The 17,763-nt window shown below is 39.9% G+C and overlaps 1 protein-coding gene across 3 annotated transcripts in view; it reads right to left on the minus strand.

Moving 5' to 3' along the window:
- Positions 1–854: 854 nt before the first annotated feature.
- The window catches only part of LOC110965896 (transcription factor COE3-like), a 187,358-nt gene continuing 170,449 nt past the window's right edge, over positions 855–17,763 (minus strand). For 2 of the 3 annotated variants that reach the window (XM_051954580.1, XM_051954579.1), the window contains exons 12-16: positions 17,035–17,100; positions 15,449–15,623; positions 9,918–10,103; positions 6,169–6,258; positions 855–4,789 (exon numbers count right to left, since the gene is read on the minus strand). In XM_051954580.1, the coding sequence (XP_051810540.1) occupies positions 4,758–4,789; positions 6,169–6,258; positions 9,918–10,103; positions 15,449–15,623; positions 17,035–17,100 (549 nt within the window). In that variant the 3' untranslated portion in view covers positions 855–4,757. The remainder of the gene's footprint in view (positions 4,790–6,168; positions 6,259–9,917; positions 10,104–15,448; positions 15,624–17,034; positions 17,101–17,763) is intronic. The other variant, XM_051954578.1, reaches the window with a different exon arrangement.

Consider the following 17,763-nt stretch of genomic DNA (forward strand, 5'->3'; position numbering starts at 1 on the left):
GCAAATACTTTGGCAATATAGTGTACTTTTAGTATTACTACTGCTGCTTGTACAGATGGTATTTGGTTGTCCAGCTGCTAGCTCGTGTTAGTGTTTTGCTAGTGGCTATCTAGTTAGCTCTCATAGACTGGAAGCTCTCAGCAAGAGAGATTGGCCACCCAGCAAGACACAGGGGGGACCACTGATATCTGTTCTCTGTGATTGATCCCATGATCCCGGATTAATACTAATCTGTGATTGATAACCATTATGTCATTTTAACCAGTATTTCAAATATATAACTATTATTCATGATTGATTCCATTTTTCTCTGATTGATAACCAATATTTCGTGGTTGTTTTGTGTCTTTTGGTGGTTATTTTGTTTCTGTAGCAGTTTTTTGTGTCTCTGCGGTCATTTTGTGTCTTTTTGTGTTTCTTTCGTGCCTCTTTGGTGTCATCTTGTGTCTCTGTATTTTTTTGTGTCTTTTGGCAGTCATTCGTGTCCGTTGTGGTTCTTTTGTGTCTCTTTGATACCCGTTATCTGTGGTTGATAATCCTTTTCCTGTGATTAATACTCATTATCCTTGATTAATAAGTTATCTGTGATTGATAACCATTATTTCAGATTACTGCCGTCAGTGACTGATCCATATTATTGCTTCTTGATTCCATCATCTTTGATTGATTGATTTCAATATCTGTTCTTGATACTTTTATGTCTGATTCAAAGCAGTTTTATCCTGGTTCTTCCAATTCCTATAAAACTCCTGCATGTTATGATGGTGAGTACATTTAATACTTCTGTGTCCAGACTTTAGCTGCATTTGTGATAGAACCAGTTTTCTATGTGGACAACATCAGACGTCAGACAGTTTCAAGCCAAATGTAATTTTTATTAGACTGTTTCTGTACAAAAAGCACTGGATCACAGGAAAAAACAAACCAAAAAGACATGCATCTATTTACAGCATGGCCAGAGACAGAAAAGAAAAGAATCCGGAGGCGTCGCCCCCGATCGTATCCGTAAGACATTAATTAAACATTGTGCTTTGATATACTTTGATGATATATTTCATATTTCACAAAGATGCAGTGCCTCTGCCCTCTTTCACATTGAAGTAAAACATCGAAAAAAGTATATTTTTCAGTCTGAAAACCAGGACGGTGAGAAGCAAACTTTCTACAATTGTGACAGAAAAACAAAGAAAAAGAATTAAAAAAAAACGTCGCAAGCTGTTTGAGTTGATGTTCGGTTTGAGGTGCAGCTGCTCGCTTCCATAGTTCAGCTGAAAAATGGCTTTTCCAAAAAACTGACTTTTCAGCCTCGAGTCGACGCGGCGCCGTCAGTCCCGCTCAATTTGCATAAAGTTTAATCCATCCAGACGTCAGATTCCCAAAGAAATTTAGAGTTTTGTTTTAAAGGAATTTTGGATGGTTTGTTTTTCCGTCGGCACAAAGTTGCTATAACATTTTATAAACTGTCCTTAAATGTAAAACTGCTCAAACGCTCTGAGAAAAAAAAGTCTACAGTCTTTAAATGAGAATTCTCCCGCTGAGTTCTGCAGCTCTGCTTTTATTTCACGCTTCTGATTGATGTTATGAGAACTCAAATCTTTTTTGTTGGCTGCTGCTTCCCGTTATACGACAGTAAAATTCTGTAAAACAAAAATAAAACCATAATCTGAGTTGTAATGTTGAAAAAAAGGTTTTGGCTTTTAGTTTCTGTCGTTTGGAGATCTTCCGCTCCAGTTTGTCTTTTCTATAACAAACGAGTAGATGAACATGCAGTACGTTCCATCATAGCTAGGGGGCGGTGTTTGTCAAGATGACCAGAATCTGGGAGTTTTAACATTTCCTAAGCATCACTATGTGAAAGGCTAACAGCTAGCTATCAGTTCAAGTTCTTCTGGGGAGCCTCAAATGAAAAATTTATCAGATTCTAATGAAAACAGCGTATGATATTTAAAACGTGTTGCAGTACCTCCCTTTGTAATCTGGGGGCGTTGTTTGACAAGACAACCACAATCAGGGCGGTTTAACGTTTCCTAAGTGTTGCTAAAATGCTAACTGTTATGCTTCTCTTTGAGATGCTTTGGAAACCTGAGAGACAAAAAGAATTAATCTAAAAGCAGGCCAACAGACTCATTTATTTTCAAACATAAACAAAGTGTGATAATTAAAGAACAAGCTGCACTTCGTACAGATGAACATGCAGTGCCTCCTTTGATGATTTTGGGGGCGCCGTTTGACAAGACGACCAAATCAGGGAGTTTTAACGTTTGTGAAGCATCGCTACTTGAAAGGCTAACAGCTAACTATCAGTTTGAGTTCTTCTGGGGAACCTCAAAGGAAAAATTAATCAAATTCCAATGAAAACAACACATAATAATTAAAAAACAAACTGTACATTTTACAGATGCTGCTGCAGTACCTCTATTTGTAATTTTGGGGGCGCTGTTTGACAAGACAACCAAAATCAGGGAGGTTTCCAAGTACCGCTAACCGAAAGGCTAACTGCTAGCTTTTGAGTCGGGATCTTTCGTACATTTTTGGGGAACCTGAGGGACCAAAAAAGTTTTTTAAAAAAAGTTGCAGTTTCGTCAAACGAATCCAAACAAAAAATGACGAGTCACTGCAGAAAGTGTTGAGTCGTGGTCAGTCGTAAGGCATCGACCTCGACTTCTGTCAGCTTTCCAAACTTCCCCGGAGCTTCCATCACGGCACAGGAACACAGTTGCATAAGTAAATGATCCAGATTGTGTGCGACGACGAGAACAGCACCATCAACAACAACAGCAACATTGATGGAGGTTTCCTTGAGATCGATGACCCAAAAAACAACGTTTTTAAAATCCACTGCCATGTTTTTAATAATCATCAAAAACACAAAGACTTGGAGTCGGGTCGAATATTCAGATGGATTAAAAACACTGAAACCTTGAAAGGTTCAAAAGGAAGAGCGAGAACAAAATATTAAAAATTTCACATGACAAGAGATTTTTAAAACGGCGGGAGAAAAACAGTGGGAAAGGAAAAAAGGTATCGGTGCATATCATTCTAGCTTTCATCTTTTTTTTCCACCTTTATTGGCTTTTTTTCTTTTTTGCTAAGATGCATTGCTCTTATTAAGTGCCCCAACAAAAATAGTGCATTAAGAAATAACCATGATTATACATTTCACAATAATACACAAAGGACGAGAAGAAGAAGAAGAACCAGGGGGAACACAAATGATGCCGTTTACAAAAAGTTAAATATCGGAAAAGCAGTTTTATACAAAAGTGATGAAAGCGTTTGTTTTACGTCCTGCTTTCAAAAACAGGGTGACAGCGTCATGATGTGTTTTTTTGTTGTTTTTACAAAAAAGGGTTAATTCCTCTCACTTGTTCACTCTTTTTACAATATCTAAAAGGTATTAAGACATCAAATGTGTTTACATATATATTTGAGACTATCATTCAGGCCTAAATCACAAAAGGAACTCCCCAAAACATACTTTATAAATACATAGAAAATAAGCACAATCAGAAGAATAACAAGTAAAATCTGGTACCTAAATGTGGTTAAAACTGCTGCAAGCTTTTTCTGGTTAAAATCTACCACTCGACACACCCGCGAAACAGAACTATTGTACTGTGTTTAAGAAGAAAAAAACAAACAAAAACAGAAAACGAAAGAGGAACAGAAGCTGGAACTCAAACATTAGTGGAACATCTGCTCACCAAGTTACTGCATCTTCCTCCTTTTCCGGAACATGAGACACAAACAAGGGTAAAATCTACAGAAAGGAAAACGCTTCGTCTGTCCGCTTCTTTTTGGGTTTTTTTTGTCTGATTGGAAACAAATCTGGAAACCGTCTGACGGTATTTTTTTATTTCCACATTTGAGACAAAATGTTTTGTTCCTGATTTCTTGGACTTGAAGAGCGTCCATTCAGGCGAGAACCAATCAGATCAGAGACATAAAGTTCAGCTAAAAAACGAGTCTAAAAACTCTTCATAGTTCGTACACGAATTAATCCACTGGAGGTTTCAGTCTTTAAGCTTGGAAGGAACATTTGGGACCAATTTCTGCAAATCAAAACATCAGGTTTGAGTCATTTTTTGGTAAAAACTTCTTAAGTGTAAATAATTTCTGGTTTCGACAAGTTTCGTGTCACTTTTTTGACAAATTTTTTGCAATTCTGAACCTTCGACTGAATGAACCTCCAACAAATCAAACCAATCAGATTTTCCTGCTAATGAAGTGAGAATTGTTCCTCCTTTCTTTTCTTTGTCGTGTATTGACTTTTTTTACTAAATTCTTTTTTGGTTGAAAGCGCGACGTTTGACGGCGCCGCTTTCATTTCGTCGCCATGAACAGACGCTCCGGTGGCCATGCCTCCTTCCCCGCCTCACAGTGGTTTGAACTGATCTGTCAAACTGTCTAGCATCCCAATGACCACGCCCACTCACCACCAAACCACGCCCTCTTCCCCCGCCTCACAGTGGTTCAAACTGATCTGCTTGGCCTCTAAAGTCAAACTACTGAAAATGTCAGCAGACAAATGGCCACGCCCATCCACCACACAGGCCACGCCCACATACCCCGGCCGCCGCTGACGGAGACGCTCTGGTCGGCGGCGACCGCGGGGGGAACGTGACGCTGGAAGGTGAATAAATGAAGGTTTCTCCGGTGTAGCGATGGATTCTGGGTTCTGAATTCTGGTTCTGGTTCTGGGGGACGATGGGAGGATTTTTCTTGTTTTTCGGGTTCAGAGGCGTCCGGCTGGATCCTCACATGGGGGGAACGATGAGACCTGCCATGGCTGAAACACAACGGACTCGGTCAGATTCACCGCTTCCGGAAAAGTTCCACATCTTATAGGGTCAAAAGTTTAGTTTTCTAACAACACATTTTTAAAAAGTGGCTGAAAAGGCACATTTTATCCAGAAACACTCGTAATTTCAGCAGATTTTTCCTCTTTATTTTTAAGTTTTATCAACACACTTTAACATTTAGGTGACCAATGACTTCTACAATCTGACTAAAAACTGGAGCAAATTTTATTCCCACGATACCGAAGAAGATCATGGGACGTGAACAAACTGAACTCTCACCTCAAATTCAAAATTTAAAAAAAAATGAAACTAACCAAAAATGGAAAAATCCGAACATGCGAAAAGCCTTATTGGCGGTTTTAGCTGCGTTGATCTACAGATTCAGATTCTGTTGTTGTTGATCAATTTCTGGATGTCTAAAAATGAAAACGGGGTTACTAAATGACCTCCAGCTGCTAAACGTGTAAAGACGACAATTTAAACACAAAAACTCTTTAACATTTTCATTTTTTTCTACATTTTTTTGATTAACACGTTCTGGTGGAGCGTGTCGGTTCTGGAGATTTTGATCGCCCCACATGGTCTTCATCATCAGCTGATCTGTCCTGTTGCTATGACAACACCCCATAAAAGCTACTTCTCGTATTTCACAAAGCAAATTTGAATGTTTTTTTCCTCAACAATTCCACAAACAGCAGCAGCCGATGAAGCCCAGGAGATGCCGATAAGGCGTTTTACATGACTGGAGTTTTTAAAAGAAAATTTTTATCAAAAATTTGGTTCAATCCTCAGAGAGCCGGTGACTAAATCTCACCTCGGGGTTCGTTTAGTAACCATTTGGGAAGAAGAAGACCATGAGGTGCGACTGAAAGTTCCACAAAAACAAATAAAACTTTTTTTTCACAGGTTTAGATGTTTTCTGTTTTTTTGGCAACTCGGAAAAATGACAAAATCTCACACGTGGTCCATTTAGTAGCTGTTTCAGGAGAAGAAGACCATGAGGTACGACTGAAAGCTCCAGAAAAATAAGATAATTGTTTATTTTGTGATTTTTTTTTTTTTGCAGCTGCCGTTTCCAAATTTCCACCTCCTTCTCAGTAAAATTTGGTCCAAAATGCAATTTCCTACTTCTGTTTTCAAAACAAAAGCCCCAAACGTGGAGTTCAGAGGGTTGAAAAAGAAAACATTAATGAAGGAAGAACCAGTAAAATCACGAGTTTCTGCACACAGCAACAGATTCAGGTTCCCAGAAGTTATGGATCAACTTTGATTGGTTACTACGACCACAAAGACGCCGTCCAGGTGGGACAGGTGGACGGACAGGTGGACAAGGGGGGAGGAGGGGGGAGGAGGGGGGGATGCTCACCCTGGAGGTTGCTGCCATTGGTGGTGGTGCAGGTGGGGGGCGGGGAGGTCTGAGGCCGGACGACGGGGGCGAAGGCGCTCTTCTGTTTGACTGCAGAAACCATATGGACAGGAGAGAATGAATAAGGGCCTATGGGAGCTGAGGAAGAAGAGGAGGAGGAGGAGGAGGAGGAGGGGGATCCTAGAGTAATCAGCAGGCAGGAGGTGAGTGATCAGACGGAGATGAGGTGAACCATGCAAGGGAGGAGGAGGAGGATGAGGAGGAGGATGAAGGTCCCTGGCTCTGGAAACATGCCGACAACAAAGAGCAAAGTTGATCCATAACTTAAAGGACTGAAACCAACCTGATCCACCTGAGAGCAGCTCCGCCCACGCAGACTGTACAGGTGAGTGTGTGTACAGGTGAGTGTGTGTACAGGTGAGTGTGTGTGCACGAGTCCAACGTCGAGATTTAATTTAATCCATAAACCGTCCTGAGCTCAACTTTTCAGGACAAACTCTCGCCGTCTTTAGGAGTTAGCTTAGCTTAGCACAAACACTGGAAACAAAGGGAAACTGTTAGCATGGGTTCAACCCTAACCCTAACCCAGAATAATGTTCAGGGACAGTCGTTTTATAGACCAGTATATACTCATACTATAGCGCCACCTGGTGGACAGTTCTGATTGGTCGCTGTCAAAAAGGCTACAGGCCAAAATGCACTCTCTGCCCTAGCGCCACCTGGTGGACATGGTTGGATTCACTGACCAGTCAGGATGCAGCTTTAATTTGTTTTTTTATATCAGCTGCTGTTTCTACCATTCAAACAAGCATTCAAAATGATTTGTGTTTTAAATGAATTTTCATCCACAAGTCAACGACGAATTTGCTGAAAAAAAAAATCCAGTTTCCAAAATAACGTACTTGGAAAAAAAGTTTAAAAAAAAACATTGTAGTTTCCAAAATAAAAGTCCATAATGCAACTTAATTTTAAAAATTAGAATGATAGAAAAAAAACAGAACATATCCAAACATGTAAAAATTCCTAAAATAAACAAATAAATTCCAAAATAATAGTCACAAACATAAATCTAAACTCCCAAATGACCAATAAAACATTTTCATTATTGGATTTACCTGTTCATTTATTTTTATTTATTTTTATTTTGTATTTGTAAATTTAGCTGTTTACAACTATGAAACTTGAATTTATTGCTTAAAAAAACCCCCAACAAACTCCAGTTTTCAAAGTAAAAGTCAAAAATGAGATTGTCTCTAAAAATTAAGATTTAAAAACCTGAAAAATACACAAAAAAATTCAACAACCAATATGTTTAAAATAAATCCCAAAGTAATATTTAACCACGTACTAAAATAAATAAATAAATTCCAAAATAAAAGTCACAAACATAACCATAAACTCCACAATGACCACTAAAATATTGACGTTGTTGATTTATCTGTTGTTTCATTTAATTTTTATTTTGATTTAGCTATTTTGGCTGTTTACAGCTTTGAAACTTGCATTTGTTTGAATTTTCTGTGAATTTTGAACCAAAATTGAAAAAGTGACTTTGTGTAGAAATTAAGATTAAAAAAATTGGAAAAGTCAACAACCAACTTACAAAAATAAAAGAAAAAATTCCAAAATAAAATTCAAATGTGTTGACTGTAAAATGACAAATTGCATTTTTTATTTTTATTTTTGACTTTTGTGTAAAGATGATACGACGCGTTAAACCTGCCAGCTTTAGCCGTGATGCTAGGTGCGTTTATGAACCCATGCTAGCAGCTTCCCTTTGTTTCCAGTGCTTGTGCTAAGCTAAGCTAACACAGCTTACAGCTTCTCTGGACCCCGGTGTTTCTGTAAACGATCGGAGGGCAGCGTTTGAGAATGGAACTGTAAATGAAACGGGGGAATGTAAATGTGATTTATCGCTTCGTGCCAACAAACTATCAGTCTGTCCTGGATCGCTGCTCCTCACGTTTCCTCCACGGCTCCTTCGTCTCGTTTCTCCGGCTGATATTAATGGATTCGGCCCAAAGCGTGAATGCATGAATGCATGAGGGATGCGGTGAGGATGTTAGTGGGGTTAGTGGAGGCGGGGGAGGAGGGGTGAGGATGGACGGGGGACAGTCAGAGGGGGGAGGAGGAGGGAGGAGGAGGGAGGAGGAAGTGAACAATGGCGTTCAGTCGACACACACACATTTAGAGCCTCGGCGGCGGGAAGCTGAAGCCCAGCCAGGCGAGATGCGAGCCCACCTTTTGTTTGGTCGCCAGGGACGACAGCATCACCTGGCACGGAGCTCGCCGCCTCTAAACGAGCCTCGCTGAGACTCGCCGGGGCTCTTTGAAACGCCGGCCAAAACAATGGAGCGCTCCCCGCGGGCGAGTTTAGACTCCACCGGCCTCCAAAACACACCTGCGCCTTCCAAGCTGCAGCTCGACTCCAGGCGAGTTCATCAGCGCCCAAGTTTCAGAACAACAAGCGAACAACAAGCGAACAACAAGCGAACACCTCGGCAGCTCCCAGATATTAGATCTGCTCCTTCAGCCTCACTGCTCCTCCGTCACCAGAAATACCAACAGAACACAGAGGTCTGGTTCTGGAAAACCACCTGAGACGACCGAATAAGAGACGTCCTGAAAAACCAACTAAATCACTGTAAAATGTCCTAAAAAATAAGGGAGAAATGACAGAAAAATGTCCTGAAAATATTTTAAAAATGACAGAAAAATGTCCTCAAAAACATCTCCAAATATTATTAAAATCACTGTAAAAATGTCCTGAACATAATAGAGAAATGACTGTAAAATTACCTGAAAAACCTCAAAATATTAACAAAATGACAGAAAAATGTCCTAAACAATATTAATAAAATATCCTGAAAAAATACTAAATATTTTTGCAAAATGTACTGAAAAACATCCTCAAAGTATCAATAAAATAAAGAAATTACTGTAAAATTACCTGAAAAACCTCCTCAAAATATCAATAAAATCAATGTAAAAATGTCCTGAAAATAACAACAAAATTATTGTAAAATGTTCGGAAAAACAGATTCAAAAATTAGCAAAATGACTGTAAAATGTCCTGAAAAATCTTCTCAAAAAATCATAAAATGACTGCAAAATGTCCTGAAAAACATCCTCAAAATTTTAACAAAATAACTGTAAAATGTCAGAATAAAAACTACCTAAAAAGTCTCCTCAAAACGTGAACAAAAATGACTGTAATGTTTAATCTAAGGACACTTCAACTGCTGCAGCTTTGTTACTCAAACTTTAACTCCTAAAATAATATTTGAAGCCCTGCAGTACTTCCACTGATGCCTCAACTACTCTCAACTCTTATACTTTAACTGAAAATCACTTACATTTAAGTGTCAAATGTGAATTGCGTCAACTGACACTTCACCTTCCTTCAGTACTAAGATGTTACCAGAAACTTCAACTAAATGTGGAAAAAAAGCCGTCAAACCTGAGCTGTCACTTCAACTCCTTTCAGTGCAAACACAATCGAAGCTTTGAGTGCAGAACATGAACTTTTCCTGACACATCAACGTTTTCCTTCCTCCTCTCACTTCCTTAACCCCCACTTTGACTCCTTTCAGTGCTTCAGGTTCACTGACCAATAAGGAGCAGCTCAGGTGTGTTTCGGAGGTTTTGATTGGTCAAATTTATGCCGCTGTTGGACGTTCAGGAAGGATAGCTGCCTCTCAGATGGATGGGGTCTGGTTTTATCGGAGCCGCTGTCTGGAAACACTCACTTGCGTAAGCAGAGTTGGCGGTGGAGCCGTTGAGGAAGCTGGGGGATCCGGGAACACCCAGGTTGGTCATCCCCGCCGCCCCGTATCCGTTCATGGTGGACGTGATGGTGTTGTAGTTGGACTGCTGGGGCGTGGAGCTGGGAACGTAGCCGCGAGGAGACACGCTGTTGGAGTTACGGGAATAACCTGAGAGGATGGAGAGGACCGAGTCAGACAGAACGTCTCCACAGCCTGGAGGTTTGGTTCAAGAAGATCACTTGACTTTGGCTAAAATCACCTCCAGTTTATACATTTGTACCATTAACAAGGGGCAAACATTTTCAAGAACTCACATTTTGTTCCACTTCATACTTCATCTCTACATTTCAGAGGACTACATCATAGTTTTAGACACAAATTAACCCTTATAAAACCGGGACCGAGTATACTCGTTCTGCTTACTCGTACTCACAGACTCTCAGCTCAACACGTGTGACTTGTTTATGATTGCTAATGAACATAAAATATGCACACACCCGTATGTTTGGTAAGATATAAACATTGGCCCCAAATTTGCTTATTTCAAACAATAAAGCCGTATGAGCCTTTATAACGAAGCCGCAATTATGAAGCTTTTATCGGGCTGCGTACCGTAATAACACGGCCGAAATTCAATATGGTGAACGTCTACGACAATGAGACCTCCCAAGACTTGATCAATATTTTATGGATTAGGTGGTTTTAGTATATGTTTTAGTTTATGTACTTCTCCAGAAACATCCCAGATAGCAAACTATGGGTGAATCAATGTTGAATCTATGTTGAGACCTAACGTAGAAATTATACAGAAAGCGCAAGGTTGATAAAATGTTGAGTCAACGTTTGCTTTTCAACCATAAATCACACTTTACCCAGATAGCAAAAGATGTTAAATCAATGTTGAATTAGGGTTAAGAAGGTTGAATTGTGGTTACGGTTGAAGACTGATGGTCGGCTCAACGTTGATTCAACAACATTTTGTCAACATTGAAGTTTGTGTTTAAAAGATACCATTGAATCTACGTTGTATTTTGGTTTAATTAAAATGTTTGACAGGTCAATGTTTAATTAATGTTGAATCTATGTTTGCAAACATGTAATCTATGTAAGCAAACGTTGACTCAACATTTTATCAACCTTGCGCTTTCTGTATAATTTCGACGTTAGGTCTCAACATAGATTCAACCATAGTTTGCTATCTGGGATGGCCTGGTAAGGGTTAAGATCTTAGCTTCAAGATTTTGTGGGATTTTTAACATAAAACATGAAATAAAGTAATGAAACACACTAAATAAAGTTAAATTAGTACTTGGGTGACTGAAAAAGGAGCGACAGCAAAGCAAAGCAAAAAAATGACAGAAACAGATGTAACTTTGGAAACACTGAACAAACTGAATTATTGCCATGTGACCGTTGGTACCAGTTGAGTCGCTAATGGCTTCAGAGTTGCGTTATAAAGCTAAGAATTTTTTTATTTTTACAGAATCTGGTTACTATAAATGGTTTATTTTTGGCAAGTTTTTAAATACATGGTTTGGATTAAAAAAATCCAGATTTTAGTTAAGATTTGTTTTTTTTCCAATAAAATGGTAAGCTACACACGACTAGTTCAAGGATGTCGGATATTTTACTCTGAATTTTTGTCATGTGACCGTTGGTTCCAGTTGAGTCATTAATAGCTTCACAGTTAGGTCAAAAAGTGAAGAATTTTTAGTTTTTTTTACACTATCTGGTTACCGCAAATGGTTTATTTTTAGAAAGTCTTTAAAGACACAATTTTGATTTTAAAAATATCCTGATTTTAGCTTTGATTTGATGTTTTCCAAGAAAAAACAAAAGTTACACATGACTAGTTTAGGGATGTTGGGTATTTTTGTCATGTGACCGTTGGTACCAGCTGAATCTTTAATAGCTTCACAGTTGCGTAAACAAGCGAAGAATTTTTTGATTTCTACAGAATCTGGTTACTGCAAATGTGCTTTTTTGGACAAATTTTTATGTATGTGATTTGGTTGTTTTTTTCCCCAAAAAAAACCAAAATTTACACAACCAGTTCAAGGATGTCGGATATTTTACTCTGAATTTTTGTCAAGTCACTGCTGGCTCCAGCTGAGTCATTAATGGAGTCAGAGTTTTGTAAAAGAGCCCAAAATATTTGGACTTTTACAGAATCTGCTTACAGCAAATGGCTTATTTTTGGTATATTTCTAAGTGATTTTACACGCGATGAGTTCAGGGACGTTGGATTTTAAACAACCATGATCTGAGGTTGTCCAACAGACTGGGTGGATTAACTGGAACCAGTCCAGACTGTTACTGGTTTAAATGTGTGCTACTGAGTCAGACATGAAATGCTGGAACAACTCTCCGTGTTTCCTCCTCTCCGTGACCTCAGCAGTGACATCATCACGCCTTCGACGCGTTAAACGCAGCGCTGCTCCCCGGGCTGCCGGGTTCCCACCGACCAGCGCCAAGCAGCACATCTCGTTCCCGGTCCGGATTCCCAGCGGAGCGAGGAGGTCGATGGGAACCACATGTGGAGGAGAACGGAGCAGCTAAACGTTGGTTCTAATGAGAAGAACCGACTGGAAACGAGTTCAGAGCCGCTGATTATTCAGAAAACCGTCAGAGGAACCTGCAGGTGGACGACTGTTTCCTTTAAACCGGCTGGAAATGAACGACTGCCAGAAAAAATAAAGTTTTCTGTTACTGCTTGGTGTCAAAAGGACAAGAAACGGGTTCTAAACGTGTTCTTGTGTATTAAAGTTCTTTGTTTTACAAGCCTGACCTGGTTTTTGTCCATTTTAACTTCATTTTTGTGCACTAGAACTATTTTTTCTTGCATGTTTGAGCTCTTTTTTGTGTGTTTAAACTAAATTGTTGTGTATTTAAACTCATTCTTTCTAATTTAAATTCTTTAGTTCAGTTTCTAAACTCATTCTTGCCTATTAAAGCTCTTTTTTTATTACGTTTGAGCTCTTTTTTTGTCGTTTTCTACTCTCTTTTTTTTCCTTGTGTATTTACACTCTCTATTGTTTACTGCTTTTTGTGAATTTGAGCTCTTTTTCTTTTGTTCTCCTTCTTGTCTATTTTAACTCATTCTTGCTTATTTTAGCTCTTTTATGTGCATTTGAGCTCGTTTTCTTGTATGTTTGAACATTTTCTTGCGTATTTGAGCTCTTTTTTGCACATTCAAGCTCTTTTTCTTGTATATTTTAACTTGCTTGTGTGTATTTGAGCTCTTTTTCACACACTGGAGCTTTTTTTTGTCTCTTTCTTGTGTATTTTAACTGCTTCTTGTATATTTGAGCTCTTTTTTTGCATATTTGAGATCTTTCTCCTGCGTGTTTGGACTCGTTCTTGCATACTTTAAAGCATTCATTGCATATTTTAACTCTGTCTCCTTCCTATCTTGGTTTTGTTTGTTGATTTGTTGCCTCAGAAGAATAAAAAGTGGAAAACCTTGTACGATGAAACTCTTCTCTTCTCCTCATCATCTTCTGTGATCTTAAACTCAGTTTAGCTTCAGCTTTTCCTTCTACTTCCTGTTGAAGTGTTTCCAGGACAGAAGCAGTCGTAAATCCTCTCTTCTGGTTTGGAACTACAACTCCTGGACCTGTAATTATGGATTCAGATGTCGTAACAACGACGTACTGAGACTCAGTTACTAGACGGTCCTGTCAAACGTGAGAAAACGTCTCCAGTTGTTTCCTGTGGTGAAGGAAATGACGTGTTTGTTTTCTAGAAAGAAAACCGCGTTCTCATTAATTAGAGTTTATATTTACAGAAGAATAAAACTTGAATCTGAGGCAGTTTGTGTCGGTTTAACGGCTCATGAGGTCAAACTGTCCACCGTCTGCTGATGTCAGAGCCACAAACGTTGGTGAAACGTCGACCAAAGGCTGAACTTCAGTAGAAACACGGATCCATCCATTTATATACATTTACAAGAACATTATGGAGCCACAACACCAGGCTTGATTGAATATTCTGCATCTTTTTTTTCCTTTTCATAGGCTAACACTTAAAGATACGTCCATTTAATCGTTATGATCTGATGGAAACTATTCTGTCTTCACCAAACTTAGTGGCTGGAGACAGTAAACTCTAAAAATAGCTTCACAGGTTGCCCATTTAATTCTTCTTCTTAGTTTTTAAACTCTGAGACACGCTTTATAGGTAAAGAATCTATCAAAGCAGGTAGAAATGGGCCCAGAGCAGCAGCTGCAGGTTAAGATGGGAGTCCAGGTGAATAAAATATTAAAGAACAGGAGACGGTCCCTGGAAGGCCTGTAAACTCTGCAGAGGGAGGAGATGAAGGAGGAGCTCTGCAGCGGGCCGAGCTGCTGTGAATTGGCGCTGTAAATTACCTTCCTCGTCCTCCTGATCAGGCCTGGGCTCAGGAGCCGCTGTTTTTATTAATGTTTTAATCACGGTGGGTAATTGCGAGGGGCACACGGAGACGTTTCATACTCGGGAACAGCGGGACGACGGTGTAATGTTTCCGAGCACATAAACCACGCCGTTATGAATTTTCAGCTGCCTGCTTTCCCATGACCTCATGGATTCCTGAAAGGTGTTCGCCGCCGGCCGATGGGAAAAGCAGCCGGCGGAGGCTCTGGGTTCTGGACCGGAGGCGTCCGCAGAGTTAAAGCAGCTCGATCTGCTTCCTGTCGACGCGTGTTCACGAGCAGAACCCAAGTGCTGAAAGGAAACAAGCCTCAGCGATGTGTGTCAGAAAACGATTAAAAACACATCAGCGAACAAGACCGAACTGCAGCCACACACACCTCCTGCTGCACCCAGCACGGATCAGTCCGCCCCACAAAATAGTCCCCAACAAGATCAACTAGTTATCAAACTGTAGTTTAGTTTGATTATTCTGAACTTTAACCTCCTCAAAACGAGGCAACAAATCCAAACTGTGGATCAATCCGTTGCTGAAAATAGTCCCCAAGAAGTGACTTTTTGTGTATTTGAACTCTTTTTGTAAATTAAAACTCTTCAGTGCAGTTTCTAAAATTATTTATATATATATATATTTAAACTCTTTGTTTTACATCTTTGAGCTCTTGTTCTTGTCTGTTTTGCATATTTAAGTCTTTTTTGTTAAATTTAAAATGCTTGTTGTGTATTTGAACTTTTATTTACAAATTTAAACTCTTCAGTGCAGTTTCTGAACTCATTCTTGCATATTTAAGGTCTTTTCTTTGACATGTTTGAGCTCTTTTTTTGTCCGTTTGGTTTCAGTAAACCGTCAGAGGAACCTGCAGGTTTGTTTCCTTTAAACCGGCTGGAAATGAACGACTGCCAGAAAAAATAAAGTTTTCTGTTACTTCTTGGTGTCAAGAGGACAAGAAACGGTTCTAAACTTGTTCTGCTTTAAAGCTCTTTGTTTTACAAGTTTGAGCTCTTTTTTTTGGCCAGTTTAACTTAATTTTTGTGCATTTGAACTTCGGCCGATGTTCTGACCTGCTGGTGTGTCGCTGCAGAGGATCATGGGTAATTCTCACCTTGGTCGGCCTGCGAGGCCTCGGAGATGTTGACGGCGAGCTGGCTGCTGAAAGAGTTCACTCCCATCATCCCCGAGTGGGCGGCCGAGCCGGTGAGCGACGGCAGCTGGTTGTGGCTGCGAGGAACGCTGTAGAGAGCCTCGGTGAGATCGGCCGCTCGCTTCAGGATGATCTCCTGATCCGACAGAACCACAGCAGAACGTCACAATGAGGCTTAGTGATCTGTCTCTGGAAGTCCAAACAACTTAAAGATGGAGGTGCAACCCATGAAAGTTCATCCAGAACCTCCTCAGAACATCTGGTTCCTCAGCTCCAGGAACTGAGTTCTGGTGAAAACTGACACTACAATGACTAGCTGGAAAAAATCTGGAAAATCACCAATTACAACAAAAACATTAAAAAAATCAGCCCCAAAAGAGCCAAAACTACCCTGAAAGGTTCGAATATGTCAGGAAAAACACTCAAAATCACCACAAAAAGGACCAAAACTAGAAGAAAACTGGTGAAATTATACCAAAAAGAGTCAAAATCCCCCTGAAGCGTTCAAATATGACAGCAAAATCACCAGAAAAACAGCCAAATTTACCTCAAAAAAGGACCAAAACTACCAGAAAACACGTGAAATTACAACAAAAAATCTAATTTGGATCAAAAGTCGTGCAAAATAACAAAAATAGGACCAAAATCACCACAAAACTGCTGAAATTGCAACAAAATCTCAAATTCGGCACCACAAATCCACCTAAATAGGACTAAAGTTTCTTCCTGACCTTCTCAGAACATCTGGTTCCTCATCTGCAGTAACTTCATCAGTGATCACAGTTCTACCTTCAGACTGGGAATGTTTCCCTTCAGGTCCATGGAGGTGGGTCCAGATTTTATCACTTTTTAATGTCATGGTTCTATCTGCTAGACTGATGAAGTTCTGAAAAAGTCCATCAAAAAGTGATAAATCTGGACCCACCTCTATGGACTTCAAGGACCTGGAATGTTCTAAGTGAGACTAAACTTAAAGACTGGAAGCAGGAAAGGAGAACATCCACTGCAGAAAGTTCTAGAGTAGACCTACGGACAACTGGAGAAAGTTCTAGGGTAGGCCTACGGACAACTGTAAAGACCACTGATTAATATCTGCTGTCCGGTTTTTAAAGCCTGAACTTGAAGAGGAATAGAAACACACAAATGTTCTGGTTCATGAGGACTTTTTCTGCAGGAATTTCAACTATTTCCTGGACAACAGAAGCTGTGAGTTCCTGGAGTTCCTGATGATTAGTTGGTCAGAAGACTCAATAAATCCCTCAATCCATCCGTCCTGATCTGGAGTCAGTTCGTATCAGATCTGAAATATGTTTTTCCTCCTCTCTGAACCTGAAGGACCTGGAACTCTGAAGTATTCCCAGCATCAAGGTAGAACTCTGATCATTGATAGTTACTGGAGATGAAGAACCAGATGTTCTGAGGAGGTTCTGGTGGATTAAGTCTTTAAAGTTTGTTAGATTGTATCTGGAATTATTCAGTAAAATAAATATGATTGTGAAATCAGCTGGTTATTTGTGAGTTTCATGATGGAGATGTTTTTATCTCACCTGGTTGTTGTGAGGCATCCCATAAAGAGCTTCCACCAGATCAGCTGCTCGCTTCAGAAGAACCTCCTGAGAAAAGATGGAGAAGAAAAGTCAGGTTTGGTTCTACTGACAAATCCACCAGAAACAGTCATCAGAGAGGATCAAGCAGAACCACGAGGAACTCTAAGAAGTAGAAGGAAGGAAGGAAGGAAGGATGAAAGGAAGGAAGGAAGGAAGGAAGGAAGGAAAAAGACTGTAAAGGAAAAAGAAAAGGTAGAATAAAAGGAGGAGAGAATGAAGTAAAAAGAACAGGAAGGCAGTAAATAAAGGGAGAAAAAGAAAAAATGTTTTCTATTCACGATTAAAAAAGAAAAGTGAAGACATTTATAGAGAATTAAACCATAAAGAAGAAAATGGAGGAAAGATGGAGAGACTGAGAGACAGAAGAGAGGAAGATATAAAAGATGTGGAGGAAGAGGAGGAGGAGGAGGAGGAGGTGGAGGCCTCTGCTGGAGCTCCCTGAGGTATTACAGCTCAGAGGAGGGCGAGAGACACTCAACCGGAGAGAGAGAGAGGAGCTAAACTTAGATTATTGTTCATATTATTCATCATATTATTGATTCTATTATTGATTGTTGTGATCGGTGTCAGTGAGCAGCAGCTGATCGCTGAGTTAAAATGTCCCACTGAGAACCTTGAACCTGAACGCAGCGTCCAAACTGAACGGCCAATCAGAGAGCTCCGCCAGCT

The sequence above is a fragment of the Acanthochromis polyacanthus genome, chromosome 10 (genome assembly GCF_021347895.1).
Source record: "Acanthochromis polyacanthus isolate Apoly-LR-REF ecotype Palm Island chromosome 10, KAUST_Apoly_ChrSc, whole genome shotgun sequence".
In the NCBI taxonomy this organism is placed as follows: domain Eukaryota; kingdom Metazoa; phylum Chordata; class Actinopteri; family Pomacentridae; genus Acanthochromis; species Acanthochromis polyacanthus.